At 44.5% G+C, this 19,699-nt stretch overlaps 1 protein-coding gene across 3 annotated transcripts in view; it reads right to left on the bottom strand.

Moving 5' to 3' along the window:
* Nucleotides 1–2,019: 2,019 nt before the first annotated feature.
* Nucleotides 2,020–19,699, bottom strand: part of TENM4 (teneurin transmembrane protein 4) — a gene marked incomplete at both ends in the record, with an annotated part of 380,135 nt that continues 362,455 nt past the window's right edge. For all 3 annotated transcript variants that reach the window (XM_080355605.1, XM_080355606.1, XM_080355607.1), the window contains 4 exons: nt 2,020–2,778; nt 11,564–11,706; nt 16,477–18,091; nt 19,306–19,602. In XM_080355605.1, the coding sequence (XP_080211731.1) occupies nt 2,020–2,778; nt 11,564–11,706; nt 16,477–18,091; nt 19,306–19,602 (2,814 nt within the window). The remainder of the gene's footprint in view (nt 2,779–11,563; nt 11,707–16,476; nt 18,092–19,305; nt 19,603–19,699) is intronic.

Genomic DNA, 19,699 nt, shown 5'->3' with positions numbered 1-19,699 from the left:
ATTGCCATCCTCCTGGCAGGCACCTGGGAACAGACAGGCACGGCAGACGGAGCTGGCAGCCGGCATCTACAGGGAGCCGCGATAGTGCTGGGGCTGCCAGCACTTTGCTGCTGGAGGAGAGCATGCCCAACATGTGCCCCGGCTTTTTCTGGGGGGCTGGAGTTTGCAGAGAAGTCTCAGGCTGTTCTGGAGGATGTCGGTGGTGGTGGCACAGGCACAGGAGGGCTGGCTCTGGGGACACAGGTGCGTTGTAGGGCTCCGAGTAAGGAAACAGCCTTGGCATGGATTTGCACATCTCGGGTTATCTCTCTGCAGAACCGGGAAGCGAAAACCAAAGTGGATGGAATGAACGACAAACAAAAACAATGAGGATGGAGATGTTCTCAGAGAGACATGGTGAGTCGGGATATGTGCAGAGGTGGGTAACACCTCTGCCTGTAGGAATGGCCCTTGCTACCACAGGACCGTTTCAATCTAAGCTCATCTCCTTCTTTCCTTGAATTTCAAGGACTCTTGCAAATACCAGAGCACAGAGGTTATGTGAATACAAATTACATTAGCATGCCGAGCAACTTTGTCAGCAGTTTCTTATTAAAGCACTTGGGCCCCTCAACCTCCCCCTTCTTCACGGCGAACAGTCAACCGGGCTCTCCGCTTAATTCGAGCTCGTGTAAGAGGCAGCGAGAGGGTTGATTCCAATATTCCCCTTCTCGTCCCACCACACACAAGCTGTTGCTACTTATTAAACATTTTAAAATCCCTGCTGCCAAAGTCCCCAGGAGACATTTATCTGCCATAGTCATAAACGACTTGCCAGCATGCTACTCAAAACTGCGTTTCCCAGCCAACAAATACAAACTCCAGAATCAGGAAAAGCAGGGTTTGGCTTGCTCTAATTTTCAGTGGTATGTCACCGGGATACTATAACTACTTTTAAATTCAAATCAGCTTCCTAAAAATTAACTGGTTTTATCAGATACAGCACAGTGGACTGGTAAACACGTAGCCTCGTGTACTGAAACACTTTACATTTAATGAAGTTATGCCATTAGCAAATGTACAACATGGGTGCATTAAATCCACCTATAGAACAGCTCTACGTATGAGAGAGAGGATTGATTTTAGCTTTTCTCAATAGAGCAGGAGTCCCTTTCTTGGCTTTTGCTTTTTTTCTTTGTTTTTTTTTTTTAACTAAAACCAGAATTTGCACACACACAAAAAAAACCCCAAAAGTATCTACTCTCATAATGAAAAAAGACTGTTTTTTTTTCTTATTTTTTCTTTTTTCTTTTTTTTTTTTTCTTTTTTTTATTCCAGTTCAGGAAGGAAGAGAATCATCTTGCAAGTTAATATAATTAGCTCCTTCGCCTCTATAATCTACTTCTGCTCAGCAGGAGCACCCCAAAAAAAACCACTTTATGTCCCAAGTGAAACGTGAAAACTACTTGTAAGGTCTCTTTTGAGGCACATGATTCGGACGGTCACTTTCGGAGTATTGGAATCAGCGTCGTCTTCCATCTCCTTTCGTGTTGAAGAGCTCTCCGGCGCGCTGCGGGCTCCCCGTGTGTCGGGTGGGAGGCTATCTGTCCCTGCCCCAAATCAGAAAGGGTTAGGATGACACAAGTCAGCACAGACACCCATTTTGCACTTCACACCTATGGATGTAGGTTGACGCCTCCCCACTTCAAATTCCTCACAATGCGGGGGGGGTGGGGAGGGATAAAAACAAACAAACAACCAAAAGAAAAAAGGACAAGAGACAGTAAATTTCACTGTGATCACACTACGGCAAAATATACCTTCTGTTCATTGCAAAAAATGCGTGAAGGCCAAATTAAAGAGGGGAAAAAAAAGTATGTTGCATGAGTTACAGTGCAACCGTATTATTCCTTCTCTTTCTGTTTTCCTCCCCCCCCGCCTTGTTCAGTCTAGAAAACGGATTGAGTACAACACAGTCAGGTAAGTGGCCACAAAAGAGTAGCTGTCTTTGGCAAGAAGTCACCGCGTCAACCCTCTCTGTCACCTTCTGCCCATTTCGCTCTGTCTCATGAAGTGGATGTTGTTGGCGCTGTCTGAGAGTTCGGGGTACTGCTCCACTGAGATCACGAAATAGCCGTCGTAGCCCTGTACCCGGCCCGTGTTTAGCACTTGTTGCTTCTCCCCTTCTGTCCACGAGCGAACACCCTCCTCCCCATCCCGCAGTCTCTGCTGTTCCCGGGACCACGCTTGGGCGACAGCTCGCTGCCGGGCCAGCTCCAGGACGCGGGTCTTCTCCTCGTCCAAGGTGGTCCCGTAGCGAGTGTTTAGACACAACGCGCCGTACTGGAGCTGGATGTCCGTGTAACGTCTAGTCCTTCCATTGAGCACTGTGTTGATCTGGGACACCGTCACGTTCACGCCGTTCTCCAGGGTCCTCCGCCCGCCGCTGAGGCCCAAGATGGACAGGTCGCCCTCCGATGGCCCTTGCTTGATGAAATAGTGCGTGTCCACCCCGTCAATGGTGAAGTGCAAGTTCTCCAGGTAATGGGCGTTGTTCAGGATGGCCGCGATCCTCCGCCCGTCCTCGTTGGCCACACTGATGATGTCCGTGGCCACGCGCCCGTCCTTCATGGCGAACTTGACGCCTTTGCCAAAGATAGAGCCTCCAGAAGCAAAGTTCTTGTTCTTCTTGACCTGCCGGCACCCAGCGATGCTGGAGCTGTAGATCCGCTCAAAGCGCTCAAGAGTGACAAAGGCCTTCAGCTGCTTCTGCACTTCACATTGGACACCCAGAATTGACTGAGCAGGGAGAGAAAGAAGAGAAAGACGTGTTAGAAAGAGAAGCCTGGTGACCCAGAGGCATTATTAGCAAGCTGGAAACCAGCAGAACATCCTGGAAACATCTAAGGATGCTCTGTTTTTTTTTCCCCTTATCACCTTTTATTGGTGATACATTATTTTTAATGGAAGAGACGTTTTGTCAGGTTATTCACCCTAGGAATGGTTCACCATTAGGGTGGTAAAATACTGTCCCAGGTTGGCCAGAGAGGTGGTGGATGAACCATCCCTGGAGACATCCCAGGACAGGCTGGACGGGGCTCTGAGCAACCTGAGCTGGTGAAGATGTCCCTGCTCATGGCAGGGGTGGCACTGGATGAGCTTGGAAGGCCCCTTCCAACTCAAACTGTTCTACGATTCTATGACTCTAAGGGTCATTGTTTCAAGAAACCAAACTGTTTCTACTCTTACAGACTGAAGAAGGTACAGATACCAGAGAATTTTTTTGCCTCAGTGGTGTGAAGGTCTAATTTGGACTCTCCCACCTGGCTGGGCACATGTAATTATATCGTGCTTCAGTCTTCTTCATCTGCACCTATTCATAGTGAATCTTGTGGCTGTGACGATTTATAAAATGCTTTCAGATTTTCTGTAAGTGTGAAAGTATTTGTAAAACTTTCCTCTATTTTAACCGCACTTCGTACCTCCTTCAAAAGCCCTGCATCACAGGTATGACCCTCAAAGTAGCCGTAAACTCTCTGTATCCCATTTCAACCTGTCCAAAGCTGGTTGTTCAAAACTCAAGGAAGACTGTAAACCCTATTTCCTGCAAACCCTCCACAATGTTCCAGGCTCCCTGAGCCAAGACTAGTCACACCTAACGCTCGAGTTTTGGCTTATACTGAAGCAAAACTGCTGCGAGACAACAGCCTGGATCATTTGTAGTCAGGTACAATACAAAGTCACTTTTGCTGTTAGCACATAATGGAGCAAGCACATAGCGAGCCAGCAGCTCATCATTACTGCAAAAATGTCTTTGGAAATGCTCTCATCAATTCACGGCAGCGCAGACTTGTTGCAGTCCCCTGTCCACGAACAATTATTTGCTCAAATTTCACAGAAGCGAGAGGATGTTATGACAAAACTCTCCTGGCATTGCCAATGGCTCAGTTCAATAATATAATGACATCCAGGATTAAAAATAGGCTACAAAGAAAAGTTTGCTGCACTCCAGATATTTCGAGGAAATATAACATCCATGAAGGATATTGCCTTAAACTGTCCACAAGCTTAAGGTCGCATCCTTCCCTGGGTGTGAGAGGACAATTCAGATTATCCAGGCTTTTTAGTGTGGACCTCTCAACTTGTAACATGCAAAATTAAGGGAAATAAACCCTCATTTCCACGGTGGCCATTTCCAGGGAAGGGTCTCAAAGCATGAAAGAAATTAAATAAAGGATTTAGCATTGCAGGATGATTGATTTTGATTCATAAATGAGACAACTATAAAGGAACGGAGGTACACAAGTTCAAGAGCATGTTTTGGGTTGTAAAGCATTAAAATACCAAAGACCCAGGACTGACTTTTATTCAAAGTGCCAAGCAGGCGGGTATATCTCCTGCTGTTTCCCTTTTGATGAACAGCATAGGTGTTGGAGCAGGAACATGTCACCTATGACAGAGAAGCTCTTTCTGGTTCTCCCCATGTGGCCTGTGGGGGATCTCACCCACAGCCTAGAGAACAATATAATTAACAGACTGATTGGGAACCAAACCGAGCTCCCCTGCCAACTGCACAAGTGCTCGAATTATGCAAAAAATGGACATAATTGATGTAGATGTCACCGATGATGGACATGGAGCGATTAGGTTTCTGGGCTCCTTGAAACACTGTTCTAAATAAGTGTATAGTGCACAGCCTTGGTTAGCTCTTTCAGGGAGGTTTAAATAGGGAAGTTTTATTCCCAGGTCCATCTCATATGGGTTGACTCTAGGTGGTCCTTCCCCACTACCCAAGCACACCACACCGCTCTTCCAACTCACCTCAGCAACTTTTACAAGTGGTAGGAAAAGGCATTGCTCGTAACTCATCTTGAAACACCATTTGGTGCAAGCTCCTTCACTCACGGATATAAATCAGGTCTTTATGTCCTGTGGGCATTTATCTATCATCACCTAGATATATATCACCATATTTACCAGCAGTTGAGTGATAAGGGTCCTTGGAATGAATTGCACTTTCTACTGATTATCACCTTGGGGAAGGGAGCTCTGGGGTTCAGACCACGTCAGGCTTGGCAGAATTACTCCTATCAGAAACCTCCCTCGTTCCTCTTCTATTTTGTCTTTATTATCTTATTAATGATGAGCTGCAGGAACTCTAGTGCCTTTTCATAGAATCATTTTGATTGGAAAAGACCCTCAACATCATCAAGTCTAATTGTTAACCTAACACTGGCACTAAACCATGTCCCTAAGAACCTCATCTACTTGAGCCCTGTATGGGCAACTGAATCAAACCCCTACTTTGCACAGTCAGTGGAGCTTATAGTGTGTTCAGCTTAGTCTAAAATTAATGCCTAGGAGGTGGACAGCTCTTTAAGTGAGCTCCACTGACTGTATGAACTAGATGTTCACAGACTACAGTGAGTGCACCCATCTAGAACACATGGAGACACCTATATGTCCATGTCTTAGTCTTGAATTCAATCCTAGCTCATAGCAGTTCACAATTTGAACTGTCCTTTGAGCTCCATTGATAAGCCACCCAAAAGGGTGGTGTTGAGAACTGCTTTTGACACTATGGGCCACCAACTGTTGCTCCAGAAAGGTACAGGCAGTCCATGCTGTAGACATGAAGAAGTCCACGGAACTCTAGGGTATGCCAAATAGCACCAGCAACCGACTTCATTGTAGATCTCTGCTGGTTTTAATGGAAGCTTGGATATCAAGTTCACAGGGAGAGACCTAAATTTAGATGTCTTAATCAAGAACAAATCACACCCAAAGGATTTTCCACTGGGGATTGGTTACAGGCCTTTTGGGGTCTCCCCATCTTTTGTCATGTAGAGAAGTAGGAGATCAGACATGTACAAAGCTGTAATGCTGAACACCATCATGACTTAACTATTACTGTAACTAAACACAGCTCTGTTGTCTTGAAAATGAGCCCAGGATGACTGAAAATGGCTTTTTGAGTGCATTTCTTTGATAAAAGAGTGTATTTGGGAAGAGAACTTTTTAAAAGGAAAAAACATCCAACAGAAAACAACAACAACAAACAACAACAAAGAACACCAACCCCCCAAAAAACAACAAGGAATTTAGGCAAATCAGAGTACAGCTAGCTTGTATGCTCTGCTGTGAATACAAAGGGGATGGAGGCAAACAGATTATATGGAGTTCAAAGAGGCACCGTATCCCTGACTTTGAAATTACCATTTCTGTTTCATCTTAGAACTCATTTTAATGAACTGGCAATGAAGAGAAACAGAAAATTTCCATCTAAGGCTGCAGTGGCATGTGCTGTTCTCTAAAAAATGCTGGTGCTTTTAGCAACTGTAAACCAAGGTATCTAGAAAACCAGTTTTACAGAAGAAAGGAATTAACAGTTATTTTATTTCAATATTTGTTGCTAGACGTGAGTGACAAATATGCTGGGTTTGTTTTTCCTCACAGCCTTTTTTTTAATCAGATGTCCTTAGGTGACATTTCACTTTATCTAGTAACAACCCATTGGAGAGAAGAGAATGACCTTCATCATTTGTTCTCTGCCGCACAGAGCTCGGGAGAACGGCACATTGCAGAGATCTCTGAATAGCCTCTTGCATTTCGCCTGCACCTCTTGAGGATTTGAAATACCAGAGCCAGATACTATCATCTGTTGTTTTTAAATACCGCCTTCCACTGTGAGACTGAAAGCTTTAATTTCCCACCAAGGATCCAAGATGTGCAATAAGTGAACATGTTTCCAAGTTTCTCTACATCCTTGTGCCATTATACACAGATAGGTGTTTCTCTTACTGCCATATGGCTTGCAACGCAGAAAGCCATTCTTTCAAAAAGGCTTGGAAGTTATGACTTCTCTGAAATATTCTTCAGCATTAACTCCTTCCTATTTACCCTCCCACTCTCTGTTGATAAAATCATTCTTCATATATCAGCCTCTTCCCTCCATTCCACCTGGTCATCACCTGAAGATGAGTCCCCATGTGGATGTTCCCCACCAACTCTGCTCACAGAGTACACATAAGAAAGAAAGTTTTTATAATGAGGGTGGTGAGAGCCTGGCCCAGGATGGCCAGAGAGGTGGTGGATGAACCATCCCTGGAGACATCCCAGGCCAGGCTGGACGGGGCTCTGAGCAACCTGAGCTGGTGAAGATGTCCCTGCTCATGGCAGGGGTGGCACTGGATGAGCTTGGAATGTCCCTTCCAACACACTTGTTCTATGATCCTATAATTCTAACTCCTGGAGATGCAAGATGAGCCCATCACCCACCACATCCCATCAGGCTCCTACCCATCAGCATGGCTGCCCTGCACACTGATTGGCTGAGAGGCAATGTGTCTACTCAGCAACCTGCCAACCACAATGCAACTGGGGCAATGGAGGTGAGCGATTGGCCAGCAAGCCCAGTGCTGTAGGTGCTGATTGGTTAGCAATGAGCAAAACTCAAGTGCTGACTCTTGGGCTTGGAGAACAGGTCTGTCCACCCCGCCAGCACACACAGCTGCAGGGGGATAACGAGGCTGATCTCATCAAGCAGATTTCCATCTGTAGGGAAATAAGAGGATTTGTCTCCTTCTCTTGCTCATCTGTTTTCCTAAAGCTTCAAGAGCTTAATGTCTTTGAGACTTAAACTCCCTTCTCCACAACAGATACACAGAAAACTGGCCACTACTTTTGCAAAACATAACTAGGGGCTGATGGACAGACGTGCAGACAGCACGATGGCCCAAGCCCAGGATGAAGCACCCGCAATGTGAGGAAGCCTCCCCTGAATGATGAACGCTGGCAGAGCCGGTCCTTCTGACAGATTGTCCTTGGGAGAAGCTCTGCCAGAACGCGCAGCCCTACAGCTCAGTCCCTGGCTGAGCATCCCCGAGCAGCGCTCGTCTCCAAAATGATGCTCCATAAGGGATGCCAAACACTTCTCCAGAACAGACTGCAATGGGCTCTGCGGAAAACAGGACCCTCCCTGGAGGCACAGTGGTGATGGGATGGAAAGAAGGGCAGTTAATAATATGATGTAGTTAACAATATAAGTGCCGACTCCAAAACACCCCTCCCTGCAAATAGAGTTGTTCTGGTTCCAGCAATTACCTGACAGTTCAACAAGACAAAAAAAAAAAAAGAAAAGAGAAATTGGATTCAGGTGCAGCAGCTCCACAATATGCCAGAGGTCACCCAGAGTCTCCTGGTGGCCAATAACGCTGAATTTGTTCAACAAACAATTTAGTGACAGCTGCACGGTCACAGGGAGGAGTGGGTGGGGAAAGTGCTGCACAACAGAGTATTGGATTTTAAATGTCACTCCGGAGCTGCAGGGGGTGAGTGCAAGGTTTATGACACGCTGGCTGATTCTGAGCTGGTGGATGCTCAAAAGCAGAATTATCTCTCCCATCTCCCAGCCCTGCAAGGCAAATACCAACAATGTTTTGGAAGGAGATGCTCGGGCCCTCTGGTTATGCACTCTGAGGAGATGAAGCAGCCATTTATGTGGGGTTAGTCGCTTTGCTGTTGTGCTCTTGTTATTCATTCCTCTCGGATAAAAGAACTGACTCAATCTGCTGGGCTACAGCTTTGATCAGCGAAGCCAGTGGAGTAACTCAGATTTACTTTGGTCTGTCAGAAGGAGGTATGTGACCCAGAGAAACCAGGGATCGGAAGACACAGAGATGAGAAAGCTGTGGTATATCATTCAGAGAATATCCCTGGATTTCAAGCAGGATGGGCATTGTCCACTGCCTTGTCCAGGCTACTTGGAAATGACAAAAGATTTGGAGCTTCCTCATTATGCCCTGGAAGATCATTTTACATTCTGATCAGTCTTATCTGAATATATTTCCCATGCTTCCATTTAACTTTGTTTAATTCTGTCATTTGCTATGTGAAATTTTCAGAAGTTTGTGTTTTCTTTCACACACTTCATGAATAAATACACAGAAAATCAGTAGGAAGAAGGGCTGGGTTGTGTCTGGGAGCTGGAAGGACTGGGAATGAACAGAACCACACGTGAAACATCAGTGTTGAATGCACAGATAGGCTTAGGAGAAAATGGATCATATTTTCAGGTATCATATGTGAAATAATATGTTTTATGCAAATATACGCCTGCAATATGCTGGATGTGACAGAAAGGAAGGGAATCCTGCTCTACAGCATCTGAGAGCCACTTGCTATCACAGCATGATCCTGCAGCTGTAGACTAAAATAAAAAATGCTCATGTTTCGCTGCTGTCATAACACAAGGGAAGAATGTGAAACAACCTGCAATAGTTAAATTCCACTTCCAACACTTGAGTGTGAAGTGACTCATCTGGAAGCGTGGTGGCTGAATAAACCCTCTTTTACCAAGCAGGTCCCTGCACAGCCCTCACTGCAGCTGCTCGCTTTGAAAACCTGAAGGGACATGGAGATTTTATTTTCTTCTCATTGCTCAATCGGGCAGATTCACCTAAAATGGGTGGATGGAAGGGAAGGCTCTCTGGTTTTATTTTATTTCTAGATCAGCTGCCTATATGAGCAAGTCTCAGTCTTCACCTCAAGCTGTCACCCAAGTTGCTTGGCTATTTGGTAAGACTAATAATAATAATGGACTAATGATAAAATAATAATATAAGAATACTAATAACACCACCAATAGCAATAATTTCTGTTGTGGTTCTGTGAGAGTTACAACAATTTAGAGACAATCTTTCACGTGGTCTCTGAATGAACCTGCCCTGCTCCAATCCCTTCAGCATCTTTGTTGCCCTGCACTGGACTCTCTCCAGCAGTTCCCTGTCCTTCTGGAACTGAGGGGCCACAACTGGACACAATATTCCAGGTGTGGTCTCCCCAGGGCAGAGCAGAGGGGCAGGAGAACCTCTCTGACCTACTGACCACCCCCCTTCTAATCCACCCCAGGTACCACTGGCCTTCCTGGCCACAAGGGCCCAGTGCTGGCTCATGGTCATCATGCTGTCCCCAGGACCCCCAGGTCCCTTTCCCCTACACTGCTCTCTAATAGGTCATTCCTCAACTTATACTGGAACCTAGGGTTGTTCCTGCCTGGATACAAGACTCTACACTTGCCCTTGTTATATTTAATGAAATTTTTCCCTGCCCAACTCTCCAACCAAGAGAAGCAAAACTTCTGAGGCTATTTCTCATTACAGAAACCACCTCTATTAGCATTTTATTGTTTAATTCAAGGAAGAGAGAAACAGAAAAGGAGTCTTGGAGCTCCAAAAGACAACAGAGTGACTGCAGTGTAATGTGTTTAAATCATCAACTCAGTCACGGTAGCAAAAGGCATAGTTCTTTTGGTCCCTCTCTGTTATAAAGTATTAAATCTTCATATAAATCTCTTGTTGAAGTTGAAGCTGGTACATTTTAGCTTGTCTTCACCATAGCTATGAGGATGAGTACCATGGATGGGCTGATACATGACTATTTTATTAAGCCGCAGTATCTTATTCATACCTCTGAGTGGCTGGAGAAATGTGACACTGTATTTTACCTCCTGGTTTAATATGTGTACAGGCCATCAATAACCTGCTGAAGGACAGTAAGATTCCAGTGAACTCATAGATAAAGAGGTTCGGAGGGCATCTGGGATCATTTCCACTTCCTACAGGCATCATTTTATGAGCAGAAATGTTAAAGAGTGTGTCCTGATGTTCCCAAGCACATGGTTTCCTTGCTGCTCTCACAATGTTTGAATATGCAGCAAAAGCAAGTAAGAACTCAGACTAAAGAAGATTTGGACTAAACTGGTGAAAGCAACCCCAGAACAGAATCAGGCTATGAGGTGACAGAGTATCCTGAGAGGTAAATGACTTTTTCAAGGTCATACGACCGATAAGCAGTAGGGCTGGGGGCAACCCAGGGCTCTCGCATCCTGACCTGGTGTGCCCACCTTTAACAGCGCTGCCTCCATCCTTCAGCTCAGTAATTCCCAATAGGAAGAGAAGGGGAAATGATTGGGCTGCAAAAGCTTTTTCTTGCCAATTTTCATCACTGAATTTTGTGGCAGCGTCTACCAAAGTGGGTTGTGATGCAGGCCTGTTTTTAAAAGCAAGACACAGTGACTTGGGATTAAATCCACTCAGGTAAAATGAAAGTTAGCTTTCAGCTAAAACTTCTTTTTGGTAAGACCCACTGCAATGCGGAACAGTTTCCTGGGGAAGGACTGGGACTTGATGCTTAAGACATTTTAAACCAGACTGAATAAGTTTCTGGAAAAAAAATCTGTAGAAAACTATTCTGTTTTAAGATTTGCTTTTCTTTTCGCTTCTAAAAATACTTGGTGCAAAGGCCTTGAACTTTGCTTGCAATATGTTGTAATATGGTTTCTTGCAAGAAAAAGAAACAGTAACACACCATTTCATTGGGCAACCACCACTGGAAAAAGCACCACAGAAGTAAGGAACTTATGATGCGATTATTCAATCAGATTTCACCACTGTCATGGGGACTGACTCAATCTTAATCTCCCAGCATATCTGGGAGAAAAGGCTAATATATGTTTTTTTAATAAATATTGCAATTGGATATGCTCATAAGGGTGTGAGATACAGTATAGAGTTGCATGGATCACCTTGCTGTTGTCCCATTCTTGGGTTTTCATCTGCGTGTGGATTAGCTCATAGGACGGCTCCATTGCATCCATGTCTGGCTTGGGGTAGCCGGGGATGACGTTGTGTAGCTGGAACCCAAAAGTGAGCAGCCAACTGTTGACATCTGGAAAGGAAGAGAAGCATAAATCAGATCTTCTGATCAATTAAAGCAGGGTGGCTCAGGAGAAGGGCACAGAGGAGGACCCTGGTACTGCTGCGGTGTGGCCAAAATGATGAACATCTACTTCATGTGAAAAGCAGAAACCTTAATGGTCCTTGAAAGAACCGTGTGCCAAATCGGAGCTTTCCACCTCCAACCACAGTCCAATTCTGCACTTGGCCAGCTCTGAAACAGCAGTTTTAGCAGTGGCCAAATGGCTCAAATCAAAGCCAAGTCAACGTCTGTCACTCTCAGCAGGCACCAGGTACTGCTCTGAGGTACGTGGGAGAACCACAGCAACAACAACACACGGATGGAGGCTGAGACGCTCCAGCCAAACTGGAGATGTCGTCCCGTCCTACAGTGAGCTCTGAACATCTCAGCCACAGTATTTCTCTTCCTGAGGACTCTCAAAGACTAAATTTAAGAGCTATGTGAGCCAGAACACCAGGACACACAGGACAAACAGCACAGTCATTTGGCAGGTGCTCATGGAAGAGACTCCGGACACATCGTCTGCTTTTTCCATGGCATTTCCACCTCAGTCCTGGCTTTCTTGGGCTGTTCATGAGAAGGGGTAGCTTGAATATGAAACCAGTGTAAAGTCATATGTCATAATTTATGGTGACATTTGAAATCAGCCTCCACACTACCTGCAAGGTATATTATGGTACAAATAGTGTACAGATAGAAGACGACTTTGCTTGGGTACCTTTCACAAGCCCCTTAGAAGGCCATGGATGGTGAGAAAGCTGCTGGCTACAAGTGATAAACTATTGTCCTATGCAAAGAGGGGGACCACTGGGCCTAAAGGGGACATTATGGAAATCCCAGCCATTTGGGACATCATTCACTTGACAGTACAGACTGCAGAGTCTTCCCTGATTTTGATCTTACAGCTATTAGAAATAGCAGCTGAATGTCAGTCCACTCTGAGATCTGCTTGGGATCAGCATCACTTCCCCTCTTAACTTCAGAGCATTTGATGATCTCACCTCGTTTGCCTTCACTGAACTCTAGAGGACACACCTGCTCCAATCCTCAAGCAAAATACACTGTGCATTTGGCACACAAACAGCAATTGCAAGAAAAGGAAAGGTATGAAGGTAAAGTTTAACTAATATCAGCTCCCAGGGGCATTAATTGTTTTGCACATCACCGGGACTTGAATCTTTGCTTCAAGCTGGATGTGCAAGAGGCTTGATTTTCATTTTGCTAAACTCAATAAACGCTGTTGAAACAATCCGAAAAAGGGATTGATTTAACTAATCAAATATGCATCTTTGAATATTTTTTCTCTATTCCCCATGAGCTTAAATGAATGTTTTGAAGAGCTGGTCAGAAAAGAAATTATGGATGCAAGCAGCAAACAAGGCACTTCCAGATGACTGGAGAACCAGGAGCCAAACAAACACACTATCTGTTGCTTGTTTTCTTACAGGCCAAAATGTTGAGATTGGGCAGACGTCCAAAAAGCCCTTGTGATGATCCATGTGGAAGGGGGAGGATTTCTGTAATAAAAACACTTCTGTTCACTCAATGTACAGATTGTTTTCAGAGTGTCTTTGAAACAGAGAGGTTGGGGCGGGGGGAAGGAAAGAAATTAAAAGGCTCATTTGATTATCTTCTTGCTTGGCGCTAAGCCGGCCTGCTTCCAAATCCTTCTCATGTGAAATGAAGACCTTTGATGTACACACTGTGGGCCAGGTGGTCAGGAGAACAAAGTAAAACAGTGAAGTTCAGCATTGATGCACTTCACAAATGTTCAGAGGGATACGGGGCAGGGATGCCGAACAGCCGAAAAATATGTGACATGTCCGGAAAGATTCAAGACAGGCTTTTTTTGCTACTTCCCAGAAAACTGACTTTCAAAACACTTGCAAACAGGAGTTCATTCTTTTTGGGAAGCGGTGTTGGAATACCCAGAACAAAATTTAGAAAAACACAAAAACCCCAAACATGGGAGGAAGGTGTGGAACTGAGAAAACAGAGGGGAAAATATTAGTTTGCCGAGAGGCAGTGACAACATTTTTTGACAGAAAAGTACATTTCACATCACAGAGGTTGCTTTTTTTTTTTTTCAGCTACAGTAACCCTGCCAACACATTTCACAGTAAATTCATTTGAGGGCAAAGAAAAGGAGTGCTTAATGCAGACACACATAATGGAAATGTCAGTTCAATCCATCAGGATTGCCGAAGCTGGCAGCAAAGCTCTGTGCCACGAAATGCACAATCGCTAAAATATTAATGTTTAACAACGGGCCTCTCAAAACACAAATACCTGATTCTCCTGTTCACCCTCCGCCCACCTCCAATTTGTACCCACGAGCTCAGAAACCTCATAGTTGGAGACCAAAACATGTGTTGTTTGGCCTTGTCCTGGGCGCTGAGCTCCCCTGAGGACGGTGGGTCCCAGGGAGGGGATGGAGGGACAGAATGTGGTTTTCTGTGCCCAAATCCGGGCAGATTTGGTTGTGATGACAAGGACATGCTCACATAGGGTCCTGCCCATGAGATGCCTGGAAGCTTCAGCAGAAAGAACTGCCAGAGCACCAGCCTTGCATCATGGCATCCATCCCATGACTTGGTCCTTCCATGCACTGGGAGAGGAGAAGTTTAAAAAACGTATTTGGGCTCTGTATTCTTGAAAGTTTTAAAAAAAACACCAACTTTTAAGACAGTGGAAAAAGTTACTCGATGTATATAAAAACTTGTAAAGTGTCAGATTTGGACCTCTTGATGTTATCATCACAGAATCACAGAATCACAGAATGTTAGCGGTTGGAAGGGACCTCGAAAGCTCATCCAGTGCAGTCCCCCCATGGAGCAGGAACACCCAGATGAGGTTACACAGGAAGGTGTCCAGGCGGGTTGGAATGTCTGCACAGAAGGAGACTCCACAACCTCCCTGGGCAGCCTGGGCCAGGCTCTGGCACCCTCACCATGAAGTAGTTTCTTCTCAAATTTAAGTGGAACCTCTTGTGTTCCAGTTTGAACCCATTACCCCTTGTCCTATCATTGGTTGTCACCGAGAAGAGCCTGGCTCCATCCTCCTGACACTCACCCTTTATATATCTGTAAACATTAATGAGGTCACCCCTCAGTGTCCTCTTGTCCAGCTCCAGAGCCCCAGCTCCCTCAGCCTTTCCTCACACGGGAGATGCTCCACTCCCTTCAGCATCTTTGTTGCCCTGCGCTGGACTCTCTCCAGCAGTTCCCTGTCCTGCTGGAACTGAGGGGCCCAGATGGTTGGAAATTTTGTCCTGTCTTAACTTGATCAGGAAAGTAAAAATCTGTTAATACGTCATGAAGCAACTCTTCAAAATATATATCAGTTCAAGACAATGACTTCAAATACAGATCTTCCATTTTGGTTTTCACTCTTCATTTTTTATTTTCAAGTTTTTGATAATTAGTTTATATTTAACTTCATGAGGTTGAAAACCAAAAAGGAATTAATTCAGACAGTTTTGAGAGCTGTTCACAGCATTTCTGCTGAGAAATCTCTCAAGCTCAGCCCTCTCCCATAAACAAATTCAGTTTTGACAAGTGAGCATTTTCTGATAGGAAAAGTTATCTCAGAATATTCTGTGCCAGCCTTAATTATCAGAGTGAGGCCAACACACAGGATCTTAGTCTGCATCTTTTGGCGTATTTTACTTCCCTCATGGCATCATCTTCTCAGCTCTGGAGAAAATAGCTTTTAATTAAAAAACACACCAATCTAATCTTTATGATTATTGCAGAAGAACCTGAAAGCAAGAATTCTAATGGCTGGAAAAACAAATGGTACAGAACAATCCAGTATTTTTATTTTGTAACTTTTTTTTGCTATTAAACTGATTTCATAACTTAGGGGAATGCAAATACTATTGCCTATGGGAATGTTGTGATAGACGCAGCAGAAGCATCCAAAAATTAGTTATATCTCCTTAAAAAGTATGTACATTTGATTTGTTATTGTGTCACCTGTGTCACCTTCCAATAGGAAGTATCTAAACAAAGAGAGTCCTCTCAAACATTAGTGCCAGTTTTGCACAAAGTATGAATATAGGAAAGACATTTAACCTATAGAACAATTTTCTGTATTTAAAAAGCATACAGAGAGCTCATGTTATTGCCATTTTACAAAGTCCCAGGGGAAGCAGTTCAGAGGTTATGTCAAGCTGTGGGTTCAGTATACCCTAAAACCTGGCCTTTAAGTCTAACGCACCTGCTTTTATTGACTTTTAATAGAAAATGTTAATTCTGTGGGGCAGATTAACTTTGAACTACACGGTCTAGTGAAGTGTGCTCTGAAATAGCTGACTGTAATAAAAGGTTTAAGTTGCTGTTGCCGTTCTTCTAAAACAAATCTGCATGTCATTTGTTTAGTTGCAAATAAATTGCTAGGCAAGCCCGTGTAAACAGAGCTGCCCTTCTACAAAGAGAAAGGTTATCAGGACATTAATTGGTAGCTAAACTTGGGATAGCTGAGGGAATGAAAAACTGGAAGCAAAATAAAGAGAACAAACAGCAAGGAAGAGAAAAGGAAACAGGTTTGGGAATTACAACCTCCATCTATGCTAATGAATTAAACATGCCCCGGACACCGGGGTCAACTGGCAAAGAAAATCTTGTGTTCATTATATTAAACACTGGAAAACCACATGGTGATCAGGATTCTGCAAGAGAAGAAACTTATCCACTGATGGCAAGCTTGTGAATATGTTAATTAATTTAAATGTCTTACCTGTCATGTAACATTTGATATCCTGAGAGTTGCTAATGGGATTGTTGTTTTTGAACATGTACAGGTTGAAAGGCATTATGTTATTGCTACTCAGATGCTTCCACATCTCATGGTCTGGACTCGTCCACCGACCCGCTAGCACATCGTAGTCTCTCCGTCCCATGTGGATAAGCTTTGTAAGGGGGTCATACAGCCCCCCGTGGTAGCCGATGATGATCTGGAAGTTGGGATTGGTGTCCATATAGATCTCGCCATACGCTGTGTACAGTATCTGCTTAATCATTAAGCCAGTCCCGCTGAAGACAGCCAAGGGGGTGCCAATGTTATCGCAGGCGATGTAGAATTCATCACCGCTGCTGAGCTCCATCGCAAAGAGGTGGCCTTGGAGGTCATAGTAGAGCGAGGTGATCTCGGAGCTCGAGTGGTTGTACAAGTGCGTGACCTTGGTTGGGTTGGTCAGGTCTGCGTAGAAGAACTGCAAGTGATGGCCATGGCTGGTTTTGCTAGAGACCCTCCTTCCTAGGCCATCGTAGCGGTATTTCACGCTCCACCCACTAGCTTTATTGTAGGCTTTGATGAGCAGGCCAGCTGAATTGTACTCAAAAATATCATTGCCCCTTTGCTTCAGGAAGCCATCTTCATCCATTTTGTACTGCACATCCCCCAGTCTAGTAATCCTATCCCTGAGGTCGTACCTGAGCGGCGTAAGGCGGGCGCTGTTCCCCGGACTCAACAAATGGAGGTTTCCATTTAGATCATAACTGTAACGCCATAGTGGTTTGTCATTGATGGACACTGTCTGCAACTGGCCATCAGCATCATACTCATATGAGTATCTAGTTGTGTTTGCATAAGGGCCAACCTTCAGCTCTTTCTTAACCACTCTCCCCATGTTGTCATACTGCACGGTCATCCAGTACATCAGCGACCGGAATATCTCATACTGGACCTCCTTCATCCTGCCGTACGCATCGAAATGTTTCGTGTGAGTCATGACAGCAGTGGTGATAATCTGGTTGATATCGTAGTAAATGACTCCGAATTTACCAAATTGCTCAGTTTTGCCTGACACGTCATCGTACCTGTAGAGATCAATGGGTAAAGGTGTCTCGTTGATGACTGCTTGCATGCTGGTCACCCGAAAGCTGTTGTCATAGTTATAGTCGAAGCGTGCGTTCACCATGCCTTCCTCAGTGAAGCGGAAAATCTGCCGATCAATGAGCGGTCCGATCTGTCTGTACCTGATTGTACATGTGAACCCTTCGTTCTGCAAGTTTATTGTCTTCAGCATGCCAGCGGTTTCATCATAGGTGAAACTGATCTTCGTGGTGTCGTAGAGCATCTCGGCCAACTTGGACAACTTTCCATACTTGTAGATGACACGTCTCCCTGTCCCCAGGTACAACGTGTGAAGGAGCTGCTCATCCTCCGTGAAATCCTGTATTACCGAGGCGTTGCCTTCAGGTGGTCGGTAGATGTTCCTGTAGTAACCAATGGAACGAATGGTTTCTAAAGTCTGACGGGCAACGTTGGGCATGGTCACCGATGACAACCGGTCATTCTTGTCAAACTCAAAGATGTACTGTCTCTGGCTGTGAAGGAGTAGCACCATGGACTGGATGGGAAGGAGAAAAACATAGATTACATTCCTGGCTTTCAGGCAAAATTACACTCAACTCTCACAAAACCTTCAAAATTCTCCAATCCAAAGAGCAAAGCAAGTGAGATAAATCTCTGCACCCATAGGATTAAATGGTGAGAGGTATGAAGCTGCACAGCACATCGAGCATCTCCAGGGAGGAGCGGGGCAGAGGAAAAAGCCGTTAATGCAGTCAGGAAGGTCTAAGTTCAGAATGCTCACTTGTTTGAATCAATACTCCATAGCTAGCTGTCTCTACCCAAACTCTCTTCACAATAGCTTTTACAGATTAAATAAATTACCTTTGTAGAGTGAATTAGACAACGCTTGAAAAAGTACCCTCCGACACCTTCCAATGCCCAATTAATTCATTGTGTCTCCATATCTTCCATTATTCTCTTAATGCAAACTTCTGCCTGAATTTGGTCATTTTTGTTTGTTTGTTTCATGTAACGAACAATCCGCACAGATCGTATGATGCAAGAAGCAAGTCAATACCTTTTGCTTTTTAAAAGCCATTCTACTGTAGTTTCCTTAAACTGTTGTAGGGATAGGCTTTATATAAAACTCAGGAATATAAAACTCCAGTCCCTGGTATGGAGCATACAGATCTGTAGGATACTGGGCAGTGTAATGATGAATGGTAATACTCAGAAGAATTTAAGTCCCATGCCAATCTACAGATTGCAGATTACAGAAAACGTTGCAAAGAGTGTGATGACAGTCTAGCTGGATTTGTGACTTGCACTTTTTATTACATGCATTTCCTAGAAAGCAGGAATGGGTCACTCAAAGAAGGCAGGATGTCAGAATGTACGGATTGTTTTCACATGGAAAAGCCTACTGGAAATTCCTACCTTTCATTCCTCTGACTTTACCTGAAGATATTTTATATTGCAGCTAGCTCAGCAAAGGAATGTTATGTTTAAGAAAATCAAATGCCAAAGCTTCACAGCGTTAAGACATTCTCTTGGTGTGACTGGGAAGAAACTTCTCAGGCTATTTTCAACTGCTCATTCATGATTTGGCATCAAAGTTACTAGGTGCACATCAGTGTAGGCAAAAGAGGAGTATTGGACTATAAGGACCATTAATCAGGTGATGTGAAGGAGCACAGCTGTCCTGAAGTTAAAGGATTAAAGCCCATTTGCACCAAACGCACCATTTCTGAGTGATATGAGGATTCTCACCTTCTCCAAGTAAGTGTAGCTCCATGATTTGCCATCAGCAAAGATCCTGGATGTAATTCTGCCAGACTGATCGTACTCCATCCTTTCTGACATCGTGCCTCTCTGAATGCCTGCGATGTGTCCTCCTGGGGAATAGGTGACATTGACCCCGTTCAGTCTGCTGCTGGGTGACCAGAGACTGGGCCTCCCTGCCTGGTCATAGAGGATGCGGAGCGTGAACTTGCGGTGGTCATCATAGATTTTCTCTGTCCTCGTCACACGGTCAAAGTCAAGGGACAGCAGGTTTCTGTTGTGAACCTACAGGACAGAGATGGAGAATTAGGAAGCTGGAAAAAGTTTAAGTTTAAAAGAGTAGCCTCATTTCACCAAACACCTCTTTAGGCCACACTGGAGA

Source organism: Nesoenas mayeri, assembly GCF_963082525.1.
Source record: "Nesoenas mayeri genome assembly, chromosome: 1".
Lineage (NCBI taxonomy): Eukaryota > Metazoa > Chordata > Aves > Columbiformes > Columbidae > Nesoenas > Nesoenas mayeri.
This window is presented reverse-complemented; position numbering and strand designations above follow the sequence as displayed.